The sequence below is a fragment of the Chionomys nivalis genome, chromosome 1 (assembly GCF_950005125.1).
Source record: "Chionomys nivalis chromosome 1, mChiNiv1.1, whole genome shotgun sequence".
NCBI classification, from domain to species: Eukaryota; Metazoa; Chordata; class Mammalia; order Rodentia; family Cricetidae; genus Chionomys; species Chionomys nivalis.
In genome coordinates this window covers 8,347,635-8,369,352 of record NC_080086.1, presented here as the reverse complement: position 1 = coordinate 8,369,352, position 21,718 = coordinate 8,347,635, and the positions used below count along the sequence as shown (strand labels likewise).

General features: G+C 40.2%; 2 protein-coding genes across 3 annotated transcripts in view; one reads left to right on the top strand and one right to left on the bottom strand.

Annotated features, from left to right (window-relative positions):
* The window catches only part of LOC130879973 (solute carrier organic anion transporter family member 1A5-like), a 90,105-nt gene extending 68,738 nt beyond the window's left edge, over window positions 1–21,367 (bottom strand). For both annotated transcript variants that reach the window (XM_057778789.1, XM_057778794.1), the window contains exon 1: window positions 21,157–21,367. The gene's annotated coding sequence lies outside the window, so the exon portion shown is untranslated. The remainder of the gene's footprint in view (window positions 1–21,156) is intronic.
* Window positions 1,505–5,507, top strand: Iapp (islet amyloid polypeptide). The gene is made up of 2 exons (XM_057778799.1): window positions 1,505–1,584; window positions 5,309–5,507. The coding sequence occupies exons 1-2, from the start codon at window positions 1,505–1,507 to the stop codon at window positions 5,505–5,507; spliced, it is 279 nt and encodes a 92-aa protein (XP_057634782.1).
* Window positions 21,368–21,718: the final 351 nt, after the last annotated feature.

Sequence of the window (21,718 nt, the reverse complement as noted above, 5' to 3'; positions counted from 1 at the left end):
GATTTTCCTGTGCCCTTTCTTTCACAAAGCAATAAAGAACAAAATCCATTTGAGGAAAGGTCAGGGGTTGGGGAGACAACTCAATCAGTGAAGCGCTTGCCTCACACCATGGCACACATTTAGAACCCATGTGCAACTGTGGAGCGTGTCGGTGTGCTCACCTAAGCCCAGAGTGTGAGAACGTGACAGAAGCGTCTTAGGGCACCTTTGTCCTAAATGTCTGGCAATTGTCAGGTCAATGACAGAGACTGTCTCAACGGAGACAATTCAGTCCTTCTAAGGATGACTCTTGAGATTGTCCTTGGGTCTATAAATGTATGCACTCAAAACCACACTTAAACATGTACACACACAATAAACAAACAAATCCTGTGTACCCATGTACAACTAGAAGTCTCTAACTCCTGATAAACACATTTTCATATGTGAAATTATTGGTTTTATGTCTTTGTTACTCCCACTTCTTTATAAATGGCTTCTATTGTCTTTTAAAGATATATATAGTGTTTTTGTCCTTGAGAATTTCACGCATGCTTACAATGTGCTTTGATCAAATCCATCCTCCACTCCCTCCCTTCCAGCTCTTCCCAGACTTCCCTCACATCATGTGTTCTTTCCAAACTTCCTTTAATCTTTGAAAAACCCACAGTCCATTTAGTTTTCCATTGTATGTGCTTTTTAGAAAATAATTTTTACAGTGGTATTACAAACTATTTCTGAGCGTCCATAGTATTGAGAGAGTGGTTATAATGCCCCCATTTCTCTAGCATTCTCTTTGCATATAAGCATGCTTTATTGCTATTCCTTAAACCATTTTTAAAATGTCATACTTAACTATCATACTTAATAGTTGAAAATGTCACTTACATTTCATAAAAATGGAAAGTCCAAACGTCTGCTTCCCCGGACGCACCATTAACCCCATAAAGACAGTCAGTGTGTGCTGTGCTAATATTTGCCCAAGTGGTAATGTGATGATGGCCCACCTGCCTGGCTGCCTATGAAGCACTTTCCAGCCATAGGATGAAAATTAATGACAGAGCCTCCCTGGTGACAGAGCTAAGCAAGGCGAGGGACATATAAAAGACAGCTTGCCAGGTGCCAAGCCGTGCAAGCAGACTTGGGCTGTGGTTCCTGAACCTTCTGGCTGTCGAGGCATTTTCTGATATTGCTGACACTGATCGTTAAAGGTAAGGAACGTCCTGTGCTTGGAAAGATGGTATTGACTGAAAGAAAAGCAATCTTTGTGTTACCTGTAGGGATTGCTTCAAAAAGACGGTAAAAGAATAGTGCGTTATAAAAGAAATTGTAATGCTATTTTTAAAAGGAAATTGGACATTTTGAAACTATTTCAAAGTTGGCGAGCATCAGTAAAAAATAAGAGAAGACCTAGTAAATTGCACTTTAGTTTCTTTGATGGTTCTAATTGAAAACGGCTTCGATCGGAACTGAAGAAAGTAGCTTGAGTTCAACGTCGTTCTCTTCTCAGGGACCTTGAGAAGCAATGCACATCTCCAAACTGCCGGCTGCTCTCCTCATCCTCTCTGTGGCACTAAACCACCTGAAAGCTACACCCGTCAGAAGGTTGGTAACCTGAAAATCTCGACTTTGTTTGAAAAGTGTGGGGAAATTAGAATTGCAATTGTAATGTTCAATTTTTAAGCCAGTCCTTCTATGAGCAGTTCTTGAAGCTGAATGGGTTCCTAATTCTGCATTCTTTAAGGGCAAAGCCAGTGACTGAGGATTGACTGGTAGAACTTCTTATAGTTGGGCATGGATGGCGACATTTGTCTGGAAACTCATTAAAACCTACAGGGGCAAAGCCAGAGTAAGATGCCAGGAAAACTGACAGGCAGACAGACATTCCTACTGTTTGAACCCAGTACTGAAAGAAACTGAAGGGATTGAACAAAGCAATGCTTTTCATGTCAGCTGGAATTTGGGTGCATATTTAAACTGTTTCTTTTTTCTCTCAAATGAGTCTGAAAGTATCCAAACTTCTGCATCTCCTTCTTGAAACTGAAACTATTTATAGGGAGGGAAATGGGAGGGAAATGAAAGGCTTTAAGAAGTTAAATTTCAGAATTAGTTAAAAAGTCATTTGCTCTTTGAAGGTCATTCCATGTCGTGGCTATATAGAATTATAAGAAGTTCGAATTTGTGCCTCATTCAGTTTTGCTCCATATATTCTTAGGAAACCAAACTTACCCACTCGTGAACAGCACAAAAAATTAAATTTGCCTTAGAAAAGCATGTGATTTAATCTCTCGTTGGAAGTATCATTATCATCTCTTTTTTTATTCTCTAGAGTATGTGTCTTGGGTGAAGATCTTTGTCAGTGTGCAGACATTTTCTGCAGCACCAGCCATGATTAATACCAGGAAACATCAAAGATAGTTTTTATCATCTCAAGACTTACCTGCTTTCACATGGTGATCACTGAACTCACTGTAATTTTCAATTGGCCTTTTCACAGCTAAAAATAGCTGTAAAGCCAATATGAGGTTTCTAATAAACAGAACAATTGAATCATGATGGAAAATTTAATGGTATTAATGTGTCTGCTAGTATCTTGATTTTTTTTCTTCCAGTGCATACAGAGATTTGCTCAGCACCTCTACCAAGTGTGTCTGTGGGTGCTCACATCTTACACAGTGAACTTTACTCTAAAATAGAATAAATCACAGCATTACTGCCTGTCAGATTATTTTGTTTTCTCACACTCACAAGACATCTTTAAAATGTCTGTTAATGCATTTCTTTACATCAGTTCCCTTTTTGGTTATGGGGGATGTATACATACATACATACATACACACACACACACACACACACACACACACAAAACCTAGCTTGATAACTAGGAGCTCCCAGTAGTAGTTACCCACCTTTACATATGAATGTTAATGTAAACAAGCCATTAAGAAAAAATACACCAAGTGGAGGTATCTTATATTGGCTATGTCACCCTTACTCAGTACTCTAATGATTATTTTGTTGTTGCTGTTTTTCCTTTTGTTTTTTAAGACAGGGTTTTTCTGTGTAACAGCCCTAACTGTCCTGGAACTAGCTCTAGTAGACCAGGCTGGCCTCGAACTCACAGAGATCCATGTGCCTCTGCCTCCCAAGTGCTGGGATTAAATGGGTGAATCACCACTGCTCACCTTCTAATGATTATTTTAAAGTCCTGTCCATGCTTTCATCATCTTTAGACGGGGGGGGAGGGGATCAATGGTGCATCTGTGACACAAGCTTTAAGAACTCTTGGTGTGTCTTTCATGAGGAGTGGTGGCGTTTTCAACTAACTCAATACGGATAATGTTTCATTTAGATGACTTAAAGTGCTTTATTGCCTTCTAATCAGTCCTCAAAGTCCAACTCCACTGTCTGTGAAGAACTCTATAGTCTGTTCCCATCACTGCCAAGAATATCTTCAAACAGAAATTGCCCTACACTGATAGATCATGTTCTTTTCTGTCTTAAATCTATCAGTTTTCAGTTTCAGAGCAAATTCTAATCCCAGATGATTTTTAGGAAAGTCTTCTTATTTAAAATGTCATGTCTTCTGTTGGAAACATGAGCAAACCTCTTTAAAGCATTAAGTGATTTATTTGAAATACAGTGTTTATGTATGCTATGCCTTCAAAGAACAAATAATATCCTTATGATGAGTACAGAACAAAAATGTAGATTTCACTGTGTGTGGTGGCACACACTTGTACTTCTGGCACTAGAGAGTGGAGGCAGGAAGATGATGCTGAATTAAGGTTAAAAAGTTGGAATTTGCTTCAAAAAATTAAAACAAACATCCAGATCCCACAGTACCCTCCTTTGGCTACTGACTTTTTTTTTTATTGTATATTTACACAAAACAAATAGTCAGGTCACTTGATGTTGATGAAAAGGTTTTCTGTAGTTGGGGGGAATACAGCAGTAAGAAGGGAAAATAATTTTAAAAATTTATATAAAACTTTAGTTTTAAGGGACCACTGTGTAGAGGCAATGATGACCCAACAGAGCCAGGGGTGGGAGGCCTTCCAAGGAAGTTTGGGAACATAATTTATTCTTCTCCTCTTTTTGTTTACTTTCCTGGTTACCATGCAATTACCAGCTTGCTTCATCTCTCAGTTACTTACTGTGATATGAGTTCTTGGTATGCAAAGTGACAGGAACAAATGACCCTGGCCTGAGCCCTCAAAGTTTCAAGCCCAAATGTCTCTCCTGTTTTTACGATGATTTACTTCAGGTGTTCGTATACAAGCAGAAAGCTGACCAACAGAGACATGAGATATTCCAAGAGTATAGAGTCAAAATAAATAAATGCTTCAAGTAATGGCACAAATCCAGGAGCAGTGGTACATATCTGTAACCCCAACACTTGGGGGGGAGTGGGGGAATCATGAGTTGGAGGCCAATCCAACTACATGGCTCGGCTCAAAAATACGTAAATGAATAAACTGTTTCCAACAACCTCTGCCTTCCAACTGCTGGGATTAAAGGCATGCACCACCACTGCCAGACCTTATCTGTCTTTTCAATGTCTCTATACTGTTTCTTATACTGAAAACACTCAGTGTGAGATCTGCTCTCACAAAAAGTTTTAGCATGCAAAAGTTGTGTACACTGGCAAACTGTAGACCAGTGACCTTGAGAATATATTCACCTTGCTGCCTGTTGCTTAGTAACCAGGTATTTGTCCTCACCCATTACCTAGCGATCAGCATTCCACTATTTGACTCACAAACGTGACTGCATGTGGAGTCTCACATGTGTTAACTCAGTATGGAATTTCCTTTACCTGAGTTATCTCACTTTGTACAATGCCTTCAGTGTTGCATATGGCAGAATTCCTTTATGGCATCTTTCCCTTGATATTTTAATTGAGTTATCTTAAAAACATCAAAATATTGTTGAATCTTTGTCAAAAAGATAAAGGAAATAAATTCACCTTTAGAATCTCTATATATCCCAGGTTAGATATAAATCATACATTCCAAATCTTTTATACATCACAGAAAATAAGTCAGCCAACAAGACTTAGAGAATATAATATGAAGAGTTTTTATTATAAGAACATGTGCCAAATATCCAAAGAAATCACTCCTTGTATTGTGAGCTGCAACACTAACTGCACTGGAAGGTGTTGTGTGGTTTTGTGGTCAAAACTGATTCTTCTACATGTTCTTGGTGTCATAAATGTCCCTAGTCCTGAGTGACTTCTATAAAAATACTTCCCCTCTTTCACTACATGGAACAGTGTAGGTGGCATGGCTGTCTCTCAACCTGCTATTCCTTCTTGTTTGTTTAGTGGAACCAACCACCAGATGGACAAACGGAAGTGCAACACCGCAACCTGTGCCACACAACGCCTGGCAAACTTTTTGGTCCATTCCAGCAACAATCTTGTTCCTGTCCTCTCATCCACCAATGTGGGATCAAACACATACGGCAAGAGGAACACCGCGGAGATTTCAAACAGGGAATCTTTGGATTTCTTACTCCTTTAGAGTCAATGTGCGTCTTCATCTCTTGTTACTTTATGTGTAAATATTCTGGTATAGTTTAACAGTGCCTTTCCCATTTCTACTGTGAATGCACAATGATGTGTCCCATGCTTTCTGGGTGTGTGTGTAAATCCTCATTCTAAGAATTGCTTTAAACTGAAGATGGATCAAGTTCAGGCTGAAGGCAATGTCTCTTAATACAACAATGTGGTGATATTTCATTTGTATTTTAATAAATAAAGCTTGCCTAAAGATCAGAGAGTAAAACAGCACCCACTGGTTAGCCTTACAGACCAGAGTGGTGACACATGCCTTTAATCCCAGTAGCCACACTAGTTTGACATAGAAACCAAGCGGTAGTGGTGCACACCTACAATCCTAGACCTAGAGAGGAATATAAGATGGGAAGAAACAGCACTCCGATAGTCTTATCCTGAGATTCCTGGAGGCAAGATCACCACTTTGGAATGAAGTAGAAGTAAGAGCCAGGGACTGTTTTGTTTTTCCGACCTTCAGTTCAAGCCCCAATATCAGTCTTTGGGTTTTCAATATTTGTGCTACACAGCATGTTCTTGAAATACTTAAAACTTCTTCTCTAACTTGTAACTTTGTTATTCAAGTTAAACAATAAAGGAGACCATAGGAACATGAAACTTGAGAAGTTATTAATGATTAGTAGTAAAGTTCTGATTTTGGACACTGGAAAAACAAATATTCTAGGTACCTGTTCAGATGCCATTTCAAAATAAATTAGCAAAATTGTTGCAGGATATTTGATCACACTGTGAACCCCAAGTTTGTGTTATTTATTGGAAAAAGCTCTTTCTAGTCGTGGTGTGGCTCAGTCCTAGCACACATCTTTAATTCAAGAGCTTTCTGCTTATTGTAAAGAGGACTAAATAAAATCAATCATAAGTCAAGAGGTGGAGCAAGCAACCAGTTGACAGGAAGTGAACATTAAAAAACCATACAGAGTAAGAAAGAATCAGGAGGATGGATTGCGAGAGGCACAGGAAGTAGAAGGAAGGGACATTTTCTTGTTTGTTTTGTTTTGTTTTTAGACTATGTAGGAGAAAGGCCTTAGATCCTTACATTCTGGGACATTCGTGGGGGAGGAAGGTCAATCAATTGCTTGTTCTGCCTCTCTTAGCTAGCAGGCTTTCACCCCCACATCTGGCTCCTGAGTCTTTATTGGTATTGGTAAAATCAAATGCTTGAGATCTAGTCAAAAACAACACAAAATCTTGCTCTGATTTAATTAATTTTTTAAAATTCTGCTCTTTAGTGTGCTTGCTGATACCAAACATCTGTTTTGAATATTAAAGGTGGTTTGTGTCCACTAGGGGCTCATTGTATTTTCTGCTGTGAGTTTTAATGACGTCTATGACTTTATTTTGTTGAATATTTATTCAACCATATTTATATCCAGACTATTTCAAAAGTATCCTGTCTTCTACTATTTATGTCTTCAACTAAAAGACCACAGATTCTTAAAACTCATGCTTGTATGTCAACTTATTATCTTGGCTAAGTTGGGGTAGTTTCTCTACAAATGGTATGATTCTGTAAATCAGTAATACAATTTACATGCTTTTCCCTGACTATAAATTAGAACCACTGGAAATAATATTAATTTATGCAAATGTCTATAATATTACATTATATTATTTTATTAAAATGGGGTCTCACAATGGAGTCGTGGTTATTGTGGAATTCATTATGTAGACCATAATAGCCTCAAACCCACAGAGATCTGCCTGCTTCTGCCTCCCGAGTCCTGTGATTAAGGTGTGATCCATGACACCTGGAAATATTTCTTTAAAAGACATTAATAGAGGCTGGAGAGATGGCTCAAAAGTCAAAAGCATTGATTGGTCTTCCAGAAGTCTTGAGTTCAAGTCCAAGAAACCACATGGTGGCTCACAACCATCTATGATAAGATCTGATACACTCTTCCAGCATGCAGACAGAACACTGTATACATAATTAATAATAAATATTTAAAAGACATAATATTTTTATTATTTTAGTATTTAATATGCATAGGCAATGTATTATGATCACATGCATTCCTTCATTGTCTGCTCCAATGTTCCTGAACACTCACAACACATCTCCCTCCCAACATCATGTCTTCCTTCTTTTTCTGTAAAGGCACTTGGTTTAGACTTCCAAAGAAAACAGAAATCAAAACAGAGAATCTCATTCTTAGTGACAATCTGACTTACAGGCATGATTTGAACACTGAAATTTCCTTCATGAAGTGTGTCTTACATTACCAAATTAATTCCTTTGCTATTGCTGTTGATTTTAGTGTTGAGATTAGGAAAAGATAATTATGTGAATATTATGGTTTTGGTTTCATATTTAAATTAACAAGCATTTAAATTTCTGTTTGTGATATGCCATCATTGATCCTGCCTTGAAAGTAGACTCCTCATTCCCAGCATTTCAAGAGGTGTGAGATCCAGCTTACTTCAAAATGTGCCACAATAAACTCAGTAAAGCATTATTGTACATCACATCTCTATATAATAGTATTTATAGTATAAGAAATAATATTATAGCCATGCAGTGGTGATGCATGCTTTTTATCCAAGTACTGAGGGGGGAGCAGAGGCAAGTGGGTCTCTGAGTTCAAGGCCAGCCTGACCTACAGTGAGTTCCAGGACAACCAGGGCTCCAGAAAGAGAGAAAGAGGTGGGGGGAGGGAAGAAAGAAAGAAAGAAAGAAAGAAAGAAAGAAAGAAAGAAAGAAAGAAAGAATATTAATTAAACTATTGTGCTATATAATTTGTATTATATTTAGGTTTTACATTAGTAGGGGTAATCTAGAGGAACAGATAAAATACATACATACACACACACACACATACACACACACACACACACACACACACACACACACACATTCCTGAGCCCTAGCTCACTCTTTGCTTTATGGCTGCAATGAGAGAGATGAGGAACTTTTCTCTGCCACATCCTTCCACTGTGATGTTTCAGCCTCACCAAACTTAGGGAAGTCTGTTGTCTTTCTTCATAGATCTATAAACTAAGTCATGAACATTTGAAAAAAAAAGAAATCAGAAGAGATTGAAAGGAAAGAAGAAACAAGGGTTGGAGAGATGACTCAGCAGTTCTGAGTTGCTGTTAGTACAGAGGATTCAAGTTTGGTTCTCAGCAACTACATAGGGTAGCTCACAACAACCCAAAATGTAGGAGGATACAGCTCCCATTTTGGCCTCCACAGGCCTGCAGTCATGTGCATAGTCACATACATTCACAGAGTAAAATTAGTAAAAATAAATCTTTTTTTTTAAAGCAATGGGATAATATCTAGGCACGTTTATATCTTCGTTATATGTGTCATTGTTAATCCTCATAAAACCCTTTTATACTGTATTTTTATGGAATAACACGAATAACCTGACTCATGCAAGAGCCATGTAGCTAAAAGCAAAAAATAAATAAAATAAAACTAAGAACTACAATCCAGACACATTAAGTTCCAAGTAATTTCTATATTTTACAAACAGACAAACAGAAATGTTTCTCTCGCCCTTCCATTGTGATGGAGGAGTTAATTTCATTGGTTAAATAAAGAAACTGCCTTAGCCCTTTAATAGGACAGAAAATTAGGTAGGTGGAGTAGACAGAACAGAATGCTGGGAGAAAGAAGCCAAATCAGGCAGTCGCCATGATTCTCCCACTCCAGACAGACGCAGGTTAAGATCTTTCCTGGTAAGGCAGCTCATGGTGCTACACAGAATATTAGAAATGGGTTAGATCAATATGTAAGAGCTAGCCAATAAGAGGCTGAAACTAATGGGCCAGGCAGTGTTTAAAAGAATACAGTTTCCGTGTAATTATTTCAGGGCATAAAGCTAGCCGTGCGGGCGGCCATGGACGCAGCCCCGCCGCTCTTATTACAACACCATTGTGCATTGCAACTTCCCCTTTGCGGATCTCTGCCTAGTGAGTCTCTTTCTGAACTGACCCCTAACAATGGATCTAAAATACTTACTCAAACTGTGAAGAGATTCATATTGAGAATAATGGACTTTGCCCAGACACTATGAAATGGGATTTTTTTTATATAATCTTATAGTTTTAGAACCCAAACTGGAAAAAAAAAGTTTGAAAAACACTGAATCTAACAAAGTTAGATAATTCCAACATTGAAAGATTGCTCATAATATAAATTTTCCCTTCCAAATTGTAATTATTCTGATGGTGTATATCTATGATCATGTATGTGTGTGTATGAGAGAGGGGGGAGGGGTGAACATATTGCATGTGTAAGTGTGAGCACACACCTGCTGCAGTACATGTGTGGGTTTCAGAGGATAATGTTGGTGTCAGTCTCCACCTTCTGCCTTGTTTGAGGCTGGTTCATCTGTTTGCTAGTTCCCTCAGTACAAATGGACGGCTTATAGGGATTCAGCTCTCTTCTCTTCCCATCCAACCACAGGAGTTCTGGGAGTACGGAAACGACTGTCCAGCTCTGCACTGGTCCTGAGGACTCACACTCAGCTGGGGTTGAAATTTCTTCACCCACTGAGCCCTCTCACCAGCATTGTATACATTTTGCTATTGAGATTGCTCTTTCTGTGCTTGATATAAAACTGGAAAAACTTTTTTGAGATTGTTGTTTCTGTGCTTGATATAAAACTGGAAAAACTTTCTTTTCTGATTCAATGACAACTTTGATGCTATAAATGCTACCCTCAGGCACCTGACTTCTGTCCCTTTCACATCTCAAACATGGTATACCTCCACCCTCTGACTCACATTCAAAAGAGCTTTTCCACCTCTGGAATACGCTCAGTTGTACACAAATGCTACACGTTATGTGTATGTGGAACCTCTCCTGGCCCATTCAACACTCCCTTCAATTCCAAGTTAACTGCTCAGTCATTGAAAAATGTATATGGAACTTGTTTTTGTATTTGATACTATCATGGTGATTATGACCTCAAAACTACCTTGGAGAAGTCCACAGTTTCTAACGTATATTTTGATCATTACGCTCAGTTGTCATTGCTCTGTCTATCCTGCAAGATTCCTGAGGTCAGAGCTAGATGAGAGCTATCTATAATCCTCACAATATTTTTTTTTGTAGCCATAAAAGCATTTATTAAAAGGGGAGAAAGGGAAGGAGGGGGAGGGGGAGAGAGAGAGAGAGAGAGAGAGAGAGAGAGAGAGAGAGAGGGGAAGAAGAGAGAGCGCGTGGCCACGCTGAAGAAAACAGGAGAAACAATCCTCACAATATTTAAGTTCATTATTTTCACAAAATAAGTGTTTGGTGCATATTGGTAGAATTGCTGTCTTCTGTGACTGATGAGTGAATAAATGCCGAAGTGCATTTTGGTATAACAATAATGCTGTAGAGTACAGTGAAGTTTTAAAAGGTGTGACTTTTTTACATTCTCTTTCTAAAACAAAGGTAGCAATGCCTTCCTCACATATTTTATTAAGGATTAGGACTAAAGTAAAGTACCTGGCATGTCTTTTGTGTTTAATCAGCAATGGCTATTTTAGCCACGATGACTGTCTAAACAAAGAAAGGGTAGGGTGGGTTGGCATTGCGGAGTGAACTTCTGTGGCTGAAGAATGGAAACCTGATAAAGGTCGCAGCCTAACTGGGCATAAAATAATATTGGAGAAAGCCCCAAAGATAAACAAAGAGAGAAACAGAATGACAATAATCCACCTCCCACCAGATCGCTTCCTGCCCCAAGAGCCAAGTGACACAAAGACCTCTGTGCTGTGCAATTACATCTAGAATTACAAAAATTTGACAGAACCATATAAGATCCAGGCTCTGCAAGTCACCTGCTTCCCTGTGAGAACATTCCTGCTGTTCTCTAGAACAAAGGCTAGCATCCCCAGTCCTAGCCCTGAAAACCCCCCGTTAGAAGCGGATTAGAAGAGTAGGAGGACGCAACTTAAGTCGGCAGAAATTTTACCACAGACCTTGACTATTCTTCTTTGGGCTGTGATAAAATACCCTGGCGTAAGGCACTTGCGGGAGTGTGTGTTTGTTTTGGTTTGCAAAGGAGCTTATAGCCGCTGGTCATGTGACTGATAACATGGCATCGGCATTTGGAGGCAGTAGGAGCACTGGATGCTTGTTTTCAGCTCTTTTCCTCCTGCTTTTTCTATAATCAAGGATCCCGTCTTAGTTAGGGTTTCTAAGGCTGTGGCGAAATCATGACCTAAAGCAACTTGGGGAAAAAGGGGTTGTTTCAATTACTTTTCCACATCACCATCCATCATGAAGGAAGTCAGGACAGGAAGAATTCAAACTGGGCAGGAACCTGGAGGCAGGAGCTGGTGCAGAGGCCATGGAGGAGTGTTGTTTACAGGCTTGCTCCTCGTGATTTGCTCAGTCTGCTTTCTTATAGAACTAGAACCACCAGTCCAGGAGTGGGCCCACCCACCATTGGCTGAACCCTCCTACATCAATCACTAATTAAGAACATGTTACAGCTGAATTATATGGAGGTGTTTTCTCAATTAAGGTGTCCTTCTCACAGATGACTCTAGTTTGTGTCAAGTTGATATAAAAACCTAACCAGAATACCATCCAAGGAATTTGGGTGGGTCTTCCCACTTCAACTAATCTAGTCAAGATAATCCCCCACAAGCACGCAGAGGCTAAACTTCCAGGTCATCTTAGATATCATTAAGTTGACAACTGAGATCACACCACATACATAACAAACTGTTAACAAATTAAGCTTATTTTAAGTTAGCTCCATGATCAGGCATTACAAAAAGGGAAACTGAGTCCATCAAACATGTGAAGTTAATTTTATGTATGTGTATATTGTTGTGCATGTGTATTTTAATCTATCGATGGATGATAAATAGACAAATGACAGATAGGTTGGGAGGGCTTCCAGTGGATACTGTAAAGCCCCGAGTTTATTACTCTCAGTCCTTCTATGCCCCAATCAAAAGAGGAGGGCACAAGACTCCCATGATAAAAAGAAGAAGCAAGCGTAACTACCTCCTTACATCTCAAAACACCTGGTAACTATGTGCTAAGCCAAGCATCCTGTTGTCTGGCCTTTGAGGAGCCAAGCATCCAGTAGCTGCACCTTTGGTCAAACATCCTGTTGTTCATCCTCAAGGAATGAGAATAGGTCTGAGCTCTCTGACCTTTAGTCAAGATGGATTGGATCCAAAACTGTGAGCCTCACAGCTCTACACACGGCAGAAAACAATGTGTTGATTCTTGTAACAGGGCAGTTTTTTGAAATCCATTCTCTGTTGGACATGATGGTTCACACCTACTACCCCAACACTCAGGAGGCTGAGGCAGGAGGATTGTTCAAGGCAGGCCTGCCTGTGCTTTCCGGAAAGACCTGCCTCAAAACAAAACCAAGGGACTGGTGTGGAGGGATGAAGATTAATTTCTGACACATAGAAGAACTTTAAAATCCAAGAGTCTCTAAAGCAAACATCCCTCTAGCAGGAGAAATTCTAACCAAGTAGTAACTGAAGTTAGCAGGTTGCTAAGAGCTGTCAAGGGATGGATAGGCACAAGGTTCAGGATAAATGATGAAGGAAGGCTCCAAGTGAGCTGAAAGATCAAGAAGAAAGTACTAGAAAAAGGTGCCAAGGAGTCCTGGTCACTTTCCAACATCTCTGCGCAACTCTGGGCTCAGCACACCAGGCGGGACACAGACTGACAGCCTCGCTTCCACTTTGCAACTGAAGATCCTGAAATTCTAACCTCAGGGTTAGATGGTCTGTCAGGAGGAGACAGGAAAAAGACAATAGAAGCCAATTCACTTCTCTGAGGCTCCCTCAACAAGGTGAGAGTCTTGGGCTGTGCCTAGGAGCCCGTAACCCCTTTCCAGAATGGTTCCTAGAGAATTAAATCCTGAGGGGTGAAGTGGCTGTGAAATGGGACCAACCCTTGGAGTATGAAAAGGTTCCAAGTCTGGCTCTAGAGTTTTATTTGATATTGAGTTTAGTATTTACACAGAACTTTCTGCCTAAGTGTATTCAGCTTTCCAAGTATTAAAACAAACAGCGGGTTTTCTATTAAGATGGTAAAGAGCCAAAAGTCAGATACTAATAAGGCATTAAAAGTAATAATAGTCCGGCCACTGGCATGCTGAGCAAATGGCATGCTGAGAGGTGCGGGCTTTGAGAACAAAGCAAGGCTCTCTCAGCATCCTGGGCATGTTTTCAAGCCTTGTGTACATTCCTAGCATTCTTTGGCTTCAGTTTCTTCCTTTGTACGTGAAATAGTGATGCACACATACATGTAAAGAAATGAGAAGACAGGACACAGTAAAGCAGAGGCCTTCAGTAAATAACAATACTTGACAGGATGACAGCACATTTTTGCACTCTGGAATATTGTGGAATTGTTCAAATCATGGGAAGTTGAAGGAAAATATCAATCAACTGTTTTCACGCTTGGTCCTAGCCTATTTCCAAGTCTTTTGAACAAAACAGTAAAAAAGAAAGAACACTCATAGGTCAAGATGTTTGGGAAACTCTAATAGTTACATCTGGAAACATGCTGCAGGGCTACGTTCTGGAATATATCTGGATGCAGAGACAACCTCGCTAGACCTCAGCACTGTAAGCATACACAGCAGTTCAATGGCTACACAGCGTGGCTGTTTCTGGACACAACGTGCTGAGCTTCCTTAACACCTGAGACTGCCCTCGTCTCCAGTTCAGGTTCTCCTTTGGGTACATTACCTACAGGGGCTGAATCATCCAAGATGGATAATAACAGTGTTACCTCCCACAAAAGGCTTGGTCACGGTGATCAGTAACCTGAAATAAATCATTTTTTTTATCTATGAAACCTGAAGGTAACAGGATATAAAGTTGACTCATTTAAAAATTAGTCCTCATCATTCTGATCACGCTGTGCTTATCTTATTGTAGATGTAGCCTCAAAAAGCTTTATGGCATTTCTCTTGTTTATGACCACCCATAAAAAAAGATTTTCTTTTTTCTAATGTTATTTAGGAACATATTAGGAACGATCCATCTTTAAAAACAAACTCACAGATAGGTGAGACTGGCTGCCTATCTAGCCCCAGGATGCACGCAGCCGCACCTCACCACCATGACAAAACAATGCTACCACATCTGGCTCTCTTCTACATGGACTCTGAGGACCAGACTCAAGTCCTCCTGTTTGCAAGGTTAGCACATTGCCAGCTGAGCTGCCTGAGCTGCCTCCCCAGACTCAAGGAGACATCTTTACATACACACATATACACATATACATATACATTAATTAAATATATAAATAACTGAATTTATTCATTTATTTGCATCTTGACTGAAATTCCCTCTTTCCTCTCTTCCCATCTTTCTCCCACCACCATCTACCCACAATCCACTCCACTCCTCCTCTGAGTCTGTTCAGAAAGGGGCGGGCCTCCCGTGGGTGTCAATAATAGCATGGCCTATCAAGTTAAGATAGGACTAACCTCCTCACCTTGTATTAAGGCTGGGCAAGGCAACCCAGCATTAGCAATAGGTTCCTGAAAGCCAGCCAAAGTGTCATGTACTGCTTCTACCATAGGAGTCACACAAGTAGACCAAGCTACACAATTGTCACACATATGTAGAGAGCTTAGGTTGGTCCCATGCAGTCTCTCTAGTTATCAGCCCCAACTCTCTGAGCTCCTGTGAGCCCATGTTAGTTGTTTCTGTGGGTTCTCTTGTGATAACCTTGATACCTCCCCTCCCCCTACCGTGCCCACTCACACAATTCTTCTACCTTCTCTTCAACAGGTTTCCAGAGTTCAACTCAGTGATTGTCTGTGGATCCCTGCATCTGCTTCCATCAGCTGCTGGATGAAGGCTCAAACAGGACATCTTAACACAGAGAAATCCAGCAATAGCTTAGTGAACTATCAGTGTTCTGACTAGAAAATGTAAAAATGGTCTGATGTCTGAGTCCTTCTTTATATGTATACAGGTTTTTCTGTTATGAAAATACAGGAAAACATCATTTTAACAGAATCAAAGCTATATTCATGAAAGTGCATATTTCTGACACTATAGTGCATGATGACTTCAACTATTAAGTAGCCATACCAATTAGCTTCATTTAACACCAAGATTTGCAGACTAGAGACCAGGAGCACACTTACAGAAATGATATGTCACTAGAACATTTTAAAAAGATATCCCTTACAGAGATGAAAGACTTCCTCTGAGATTTTCATAGTATTACCCCAAAGGTTGTTTAAGAGCTTTATAGAATTTTTAAATCACATCAAGAAACCTTCTGAGTAGAGAAGCATACAATCATCACACACATCCATACCTGGACATGTGCAATCTGTCCAGTTTCCAAATTATTCTCACTTGGTTGTATTTTATGCATGCAAATAAGAATCTTAAACTCATTCTATGGTATCCAAAAAAAGTGAGAGGGAATGGGAATTTGTATAAAAGATTTTTATGAAGACACAGTCTCACTTCTGCAGCCTAGACTGGCTTTAAACTCCTAGCCATGCTCCTGACTCAGCCCCCCCAAAATGCTGTATTTACAGGAAAAAGTTGCCAGATCTGTCCTTAAAATTTTTGAAACATATTTATAGTTTAAATAGTTTGCAAAATAGCTGAGGTACAGGAAGCCGTGGGAGAATGAAGAGATTTCTTGCCTCCCAATTCTGAGTCCTGATCGACCTTTCCCATCCACGCTCTCATAATCTTTTCCCTCCATGTAGACATTCATACCAAATACATGTTTAACCATCCAAGATGCTGCAGGTATCCTGCTCACACTTGCCACAAGTAACATTTACAGAAATGGGTTGCAAGTACAGCTATCTTGACCAGATGAGCCTGCTTCATGTGGTAATGTCAAAAGATAGCCTTGACCTTCTCTCTCCAACATGAGTATTGGGTCACTTCTCCTGATTCTCAAACCAGTCTTGATATTTTCTATTGATTTCCAAAGGACAAAGAGGACATAGTGGAGAGAGATGACTCAGTGGTTAAGAGCACTGGCTACTCTTGCAGAGGATCTGGGTTCAGTTCCCAGTACCCACAAAGAGGCTTACAACCATCTTAATCTCTGTGAACAAAACGACTGCATCAACTCATGGTTACAACTTTCACTGGAGGGTTTGGTGAAACAGACATATCCTCCCTGCCTTCCCTGGCTGGGGTGAATGTTTATATATGGCTCTTTCTGTTTATGGTAGCATTAGTGGGAGCTGTGAAGATCCCAGTTCTCTTTCTTCACCTGCGGGGTGAATGCATCTTCTCTGGTTGTTTCAGGCCAGGAGCCACATGACTTCTTCGGGGTACAAGGCCTGAGAATAGCAGAAACAAGTTCTCTTTTTGACAAGGCCTGGGAGAATTTAACCCATTTTTGGCGATGCCAATGAATAGTTTGCTGTATAATTCTGGGCATGACCCTAGGAGCTGTGTGCTACCCGCTCTCCTTGCTTTCCTTACACAAACCATCTTGCTGGCTGCCTCTAGTTTCATTTCCTTAGAGCCATAGATGAAAGAGCTATTGCATTAGGGAAACTCCCATGATGACTCTCCTCTGTGTGGGCCAGAAGAGATATTGTTGAAACACACAGTGAACCTGATTCAACTCCCAAAGCCTTTGATGTTTGATGTGCAACCATAAATTCAGGATTCTCAAGACATTGCCTTTCCAACACACCTGTGACTAGCCTGGAAGAAGTCACAGTAGTTCATGACATTACAAGTCTATATAACTGTTTTGGAGAGAACAATTTTAACCACAAGAGTCTAGGAGAAATGCTAATCATAGATGATATCAAGAGTTAATGGGAACAGTCTAGGAACAGAGAATGATGAAAGAGAATCCTAGAAGCCCACAGTGCCCTCATTTCTATCGCTGTGCCAAAGCTGTAGGAGTCAACAGTCCTCTTCCTGCAGAAAGGAAGGGGACGTGAACACAAGAGATAAATAATGCCAACTGTTAGCAAAAGGCTTTTATGTTATGTAGTTTGCAGGATGATAGGAGAAAACCTGGTAGATCCCTCATAGGAGATAGAGTAGAATAGAATGAAGAATGAATTGGTTCAGCCTTGGCTGATGAGTTGAATATGAGAACTCAGATTTGACCAGAGGTAAACACTAACCTTTATAGACAAAACTCGCTTTCCATGCTGCTGTAACGATAAATGCTGCCAGCCAGGCACACTGTTCTATCTGTAGGTGTGCCTAGTCAGAAAACATCCTTTGTTGCTTGCTGTACTGCTGATGCTTCTAGTATTAAAACTATGAACCAAGGAGGTAATGGTTACTGGTGGGAAAGTTGGGGGACAGAAGGAGAGTGAGACAAGGGAACAAACTGGCAATTATTGTAACCATTATTAGAAACTTAAGGAAACAAATATGGTTGGGAAACTGTGCATGTTGAAACTGTGTTAATAAAAATGACTCTGGGTATCCAGGCCACTCCTTTGAAACACATGGTCAGTTTTCTTTGTTTCGCGGACTTCACACATCTAGCCCAGGTCATCAGACCTGTTAGGAGCAAGGCTCCAGCGGCTCCACACAACTCCCCCGGCAGTTGTAGAATGTTTGCTCTTGAGGTTTCTTCACTGTACCGTACAATTCAGCTCTTGCCTAAGATAGCCCCAAACTCCTACCAGTCATCCCTCTGGTCCCTACTGGAAAAGGGAACCTTTCAAAATATAGACTCTGTTCATGAAGCTGGACAGATGGCTCAGCAGTTAATAGCCCTGGCTGCTCTTACAGAGGACTAGGTTTGATCACCTGCACCCACATGGCAGTTCACAACTATGTGTACCTCCAGTCCTAAAGGATCCAACATCCTCTTCTGACCTCTGTGTGCACACATGTGGACAAAACACCCATTCACATAAAATAAACAAACAAATAAATAAAATCTTAAAACTAAATGTATTCTTCTTCATTTCACCTGATGGCTGCATCAGTCATGCCCATTTTTAAATATGGCATTCTTTGTATCCCAGGAAGGCCTCAAATTCACTAGCTGAGGATGACTTTGAACTTCTTTAATTAAGATTTTTGATTATTTTTGTTTTATGCATATGTGAGTTTTGCCTGCATGCATATCTGAACAGCATATGCATGCAGTATTCATCAAGGCCAGAAGAGAGTATTAGATCCCCTGAACTGGAGTTACAAATGATCGTGAGTCACCATATACTACTGGCAACCAAACCCTATCTTCTGGAAAAGTGTCTATGGAAAAGTCAGCGCTCTTAACTGCTGAGTCATCTCTCCAGCTCTGACCTTAACCATCTGATCTTCCTGCCTCCTCTTGAGTGCTGAGAGGACATGTGTGCACCACCAGCCGATTTTATGCTGTGTTGGGCTTCAAATTCATGGCTCCCTGCATGTTAGGCAATTACTCTACCAACAGAGCTAGTGTTCAGACCCAAACTTTGGTCTGGATTCCTTAATAGATGCCCAAGTCTGACACCAGTTGCCAGTGTCTTTCAAACTGAAGGAGACACAGATAGACAGTGTGTCATGCTTACTGGGCTTGAGTTCAGGAGAAAGAACACTGTCATTGCCTCATGGAGCTATGAGCACAAAACAGTTCAATTCTCACTAAAAAATCCCCATCTCTTTGAACACAGGGATCTTTCAAAATTCATTCATTCATTAATTGATTCATTCATTCGTGGGTATATGTTGCTAGGTAGAGGTCCAAAGACTACTTGCAGGAATCAGTTTTTTCCTTACACCATGTAGGTCCCAGGGTTTGAACTCAAATCCTCAAGTTGGAAGCAAAATTTCATTTCCAGTGAGTCATCTTGCCAGGCCCAGAAAACCCATTTTGTCTATTAACTTTGTAAGCTCACTGATAGTCTAAAAACATGTGTTCTAACTAAGATACGTGAATATTTAGAATCCACAACATTTCCCACAAAGACATTAATAAGTCTAAGGAAATTTCTTTCCAACAAAACACTGACAAAACCAATCTAAAATGTGCCCACAGTTTAGACAGCATGTTTGTGTGTCTTCCCAGCCTCCTCTTGTGTAATTTCTTCTCCCACATTTCAGATGAAAGGCTTATCTCTCACCTTCTTCAATGTTCATTCCTACCTTTCCCTTTATCAAAGAATTCACTCTGCTTCTTCCCCAGGGAACATCCCATGAGGCCAGGCTTCCTGTAAGTGTCCTATGTAGTGGCAGCCAAATACTTTTGCTTTGTAGTTAATTTTTCTACTGGGGATTACACTGCATTCTTAAAAACATAATACCTACGTGCTTGTAGAAGGAAGGCAAATGTTCTCCAAAGTCATTGAAGTGGCAACACCCTAAACCTTCGGAAGCTGTTTCCTTTGTTTACAGCGGATACTCCTGCTCAGAGGACCATAAACTCTAACTTTTCAAACACTATCAAATCATGAAGAAAATGTCTCATCAATCTAGATGCAAAATTCTCCAAAAGCTTTTTACTTTGTCTTCTTTCAATCTGTGTTGAAGCATCTCAGAGACTTCCAGATTAAAAAAAAAAAATTAGAAGTTGATTGAAGTAAATAATGAAAAATGTGAATCTACTGCACAATGATCCAATAACACACAGGCTTAAAAGCACCATAGACAGAGTAAAAATGATGTCATGGGGAAATGTCTGGAACATATATGAAAAGCAAAGTTTGTGACTCTCACGTGGGAGAAAAAATCCTGTAAACAGGAAAGAAACACATGGGGAAATGACCAAAGTGAGGGTTTACAGGGGTGACAAGGTGCTGAGGAAATGTGTTCCCAAACAACAGATGTTCCAGTTTTACACAGCAAGTGAAAGAAAGAAAAAAGATGCCCAATACCCAATGTCAGCATGTGGAGTGGCGCGGCTGTGAACTGCAGGACACCAGGCTTCTGTGATCTCATTTTGGGGGACACACCTGCTGTCACCTAAGGACAAGGATGACTTAGATATGCGTCCTGACACAGAAAACTTTCCAGGGTGTAGCATTAAATGAAAATAGCAACAAAACCTGCATATCAAATGGTCTTAAACTCATGAGAGAAAGAAAGCATGTCTGCAGTTTCATGTAATAACATATGCTTTCATACATTCTTCGTGAATACAGAAAGAAATATGAAGATAACCTGCAACCGGCTGTGCTTTTATTTCTGCTTGTTTTAAAGTAGTTGACTTGCTTTCTCATCTTCAACAGAAATGCCTATGTGTGTGACTGTTGGCAGTGTGTGTGGACAGAGTGGGTGGTCATAGCTCCGGGTTTTAGACTTGAAGGGTATGAAGAAAGCAAGACTTATAGGAGTTCGAAAGACTGATGTAGAGGAACTGGATAAAGGAGGGAAGGCCTTCCAGGACACTGACAAAGCAGACAGAAAACAACAGTGCTGAGATTCAGTTAAACTCTCTCCTAATCCACTAAACCACTTGTAGCTACACATTTAAAAACTCCAGGTACACCAGACTTTGTGTGGGAACAAACTAACAATCATGCTGCATTGCACAGAATAAATCCAATACTGAATATATTGCTGTTGCTGTCAGGAATTTAAAAACCAAATATTAGAAAACTCAAAGAATCTTAAATTTATAATTCAGGATTAAATATACCTTACGTTTTCCCAAGCAAAAAATTGCTGGATTTCACCCACAACAACCAGAGGAAATGAGCAACTTTTACCTGAGCATTCTTCACCATTTCCATGGACAGGTGCTTCTGGTCTGTAAATGCATCAATGCTGCCGTAAATTACCTATTGCGTGACTGATGGGAGAGAAGCCCTACAGAGAGCAGGCAGGAGCCGCCTGCTCCTTAGAGAGGCAGAGGGGTAAATAAAGGGATCTTTGTTTACATAACTTTTAATCCTTTGTTAAAGTTTCTTTGGTTCTGAGGGCTGCATAAAACAGGTTATAATCTTGGAAACAGACTCCAAGATTAGCCACTTGGTGCCTGGGACTCCTCCTTCTTGAGCTGTGATTTCAGTTAACTCCTCAGTGGCCTTGGCTCCCGTTGGAATATCTTGTCAAAAGACCACAGAAAACTCCCTGCTGTTACTTTGTGTTACTGGCCCTTAGATCGTCTTTGTTTTCGTTTCTGATTAAGAAGCCTTTAATAAGCCTCCTGTACATTGATAACTGCCCACGCAATGAATAAAGACGTGCACAGAGACTTGAAGAGCTAGCCAAACCGAAAAGTATAGGTGTGACATGCCAGGTGGCTTCTGTGTCTCCATCAGTTAAAGA

Excerpts from the sequence above, each read along its gene's own strand:
- Iapp (XM_057778799.1), top strand. The coding sequence starts at position 1,505 with ATGCACATCTCCAAACTGCCGGCTGCTCTCCTCATCCTCTCTGTGGCA. Across the intron at positions 1,585-5,308 it reads AAAGCTACACCCGTCAGAAG|TGGAACCAACCACCAGATGG; the intron begins GTTGGTAACCTG and ends TTGTTTGTTTAG.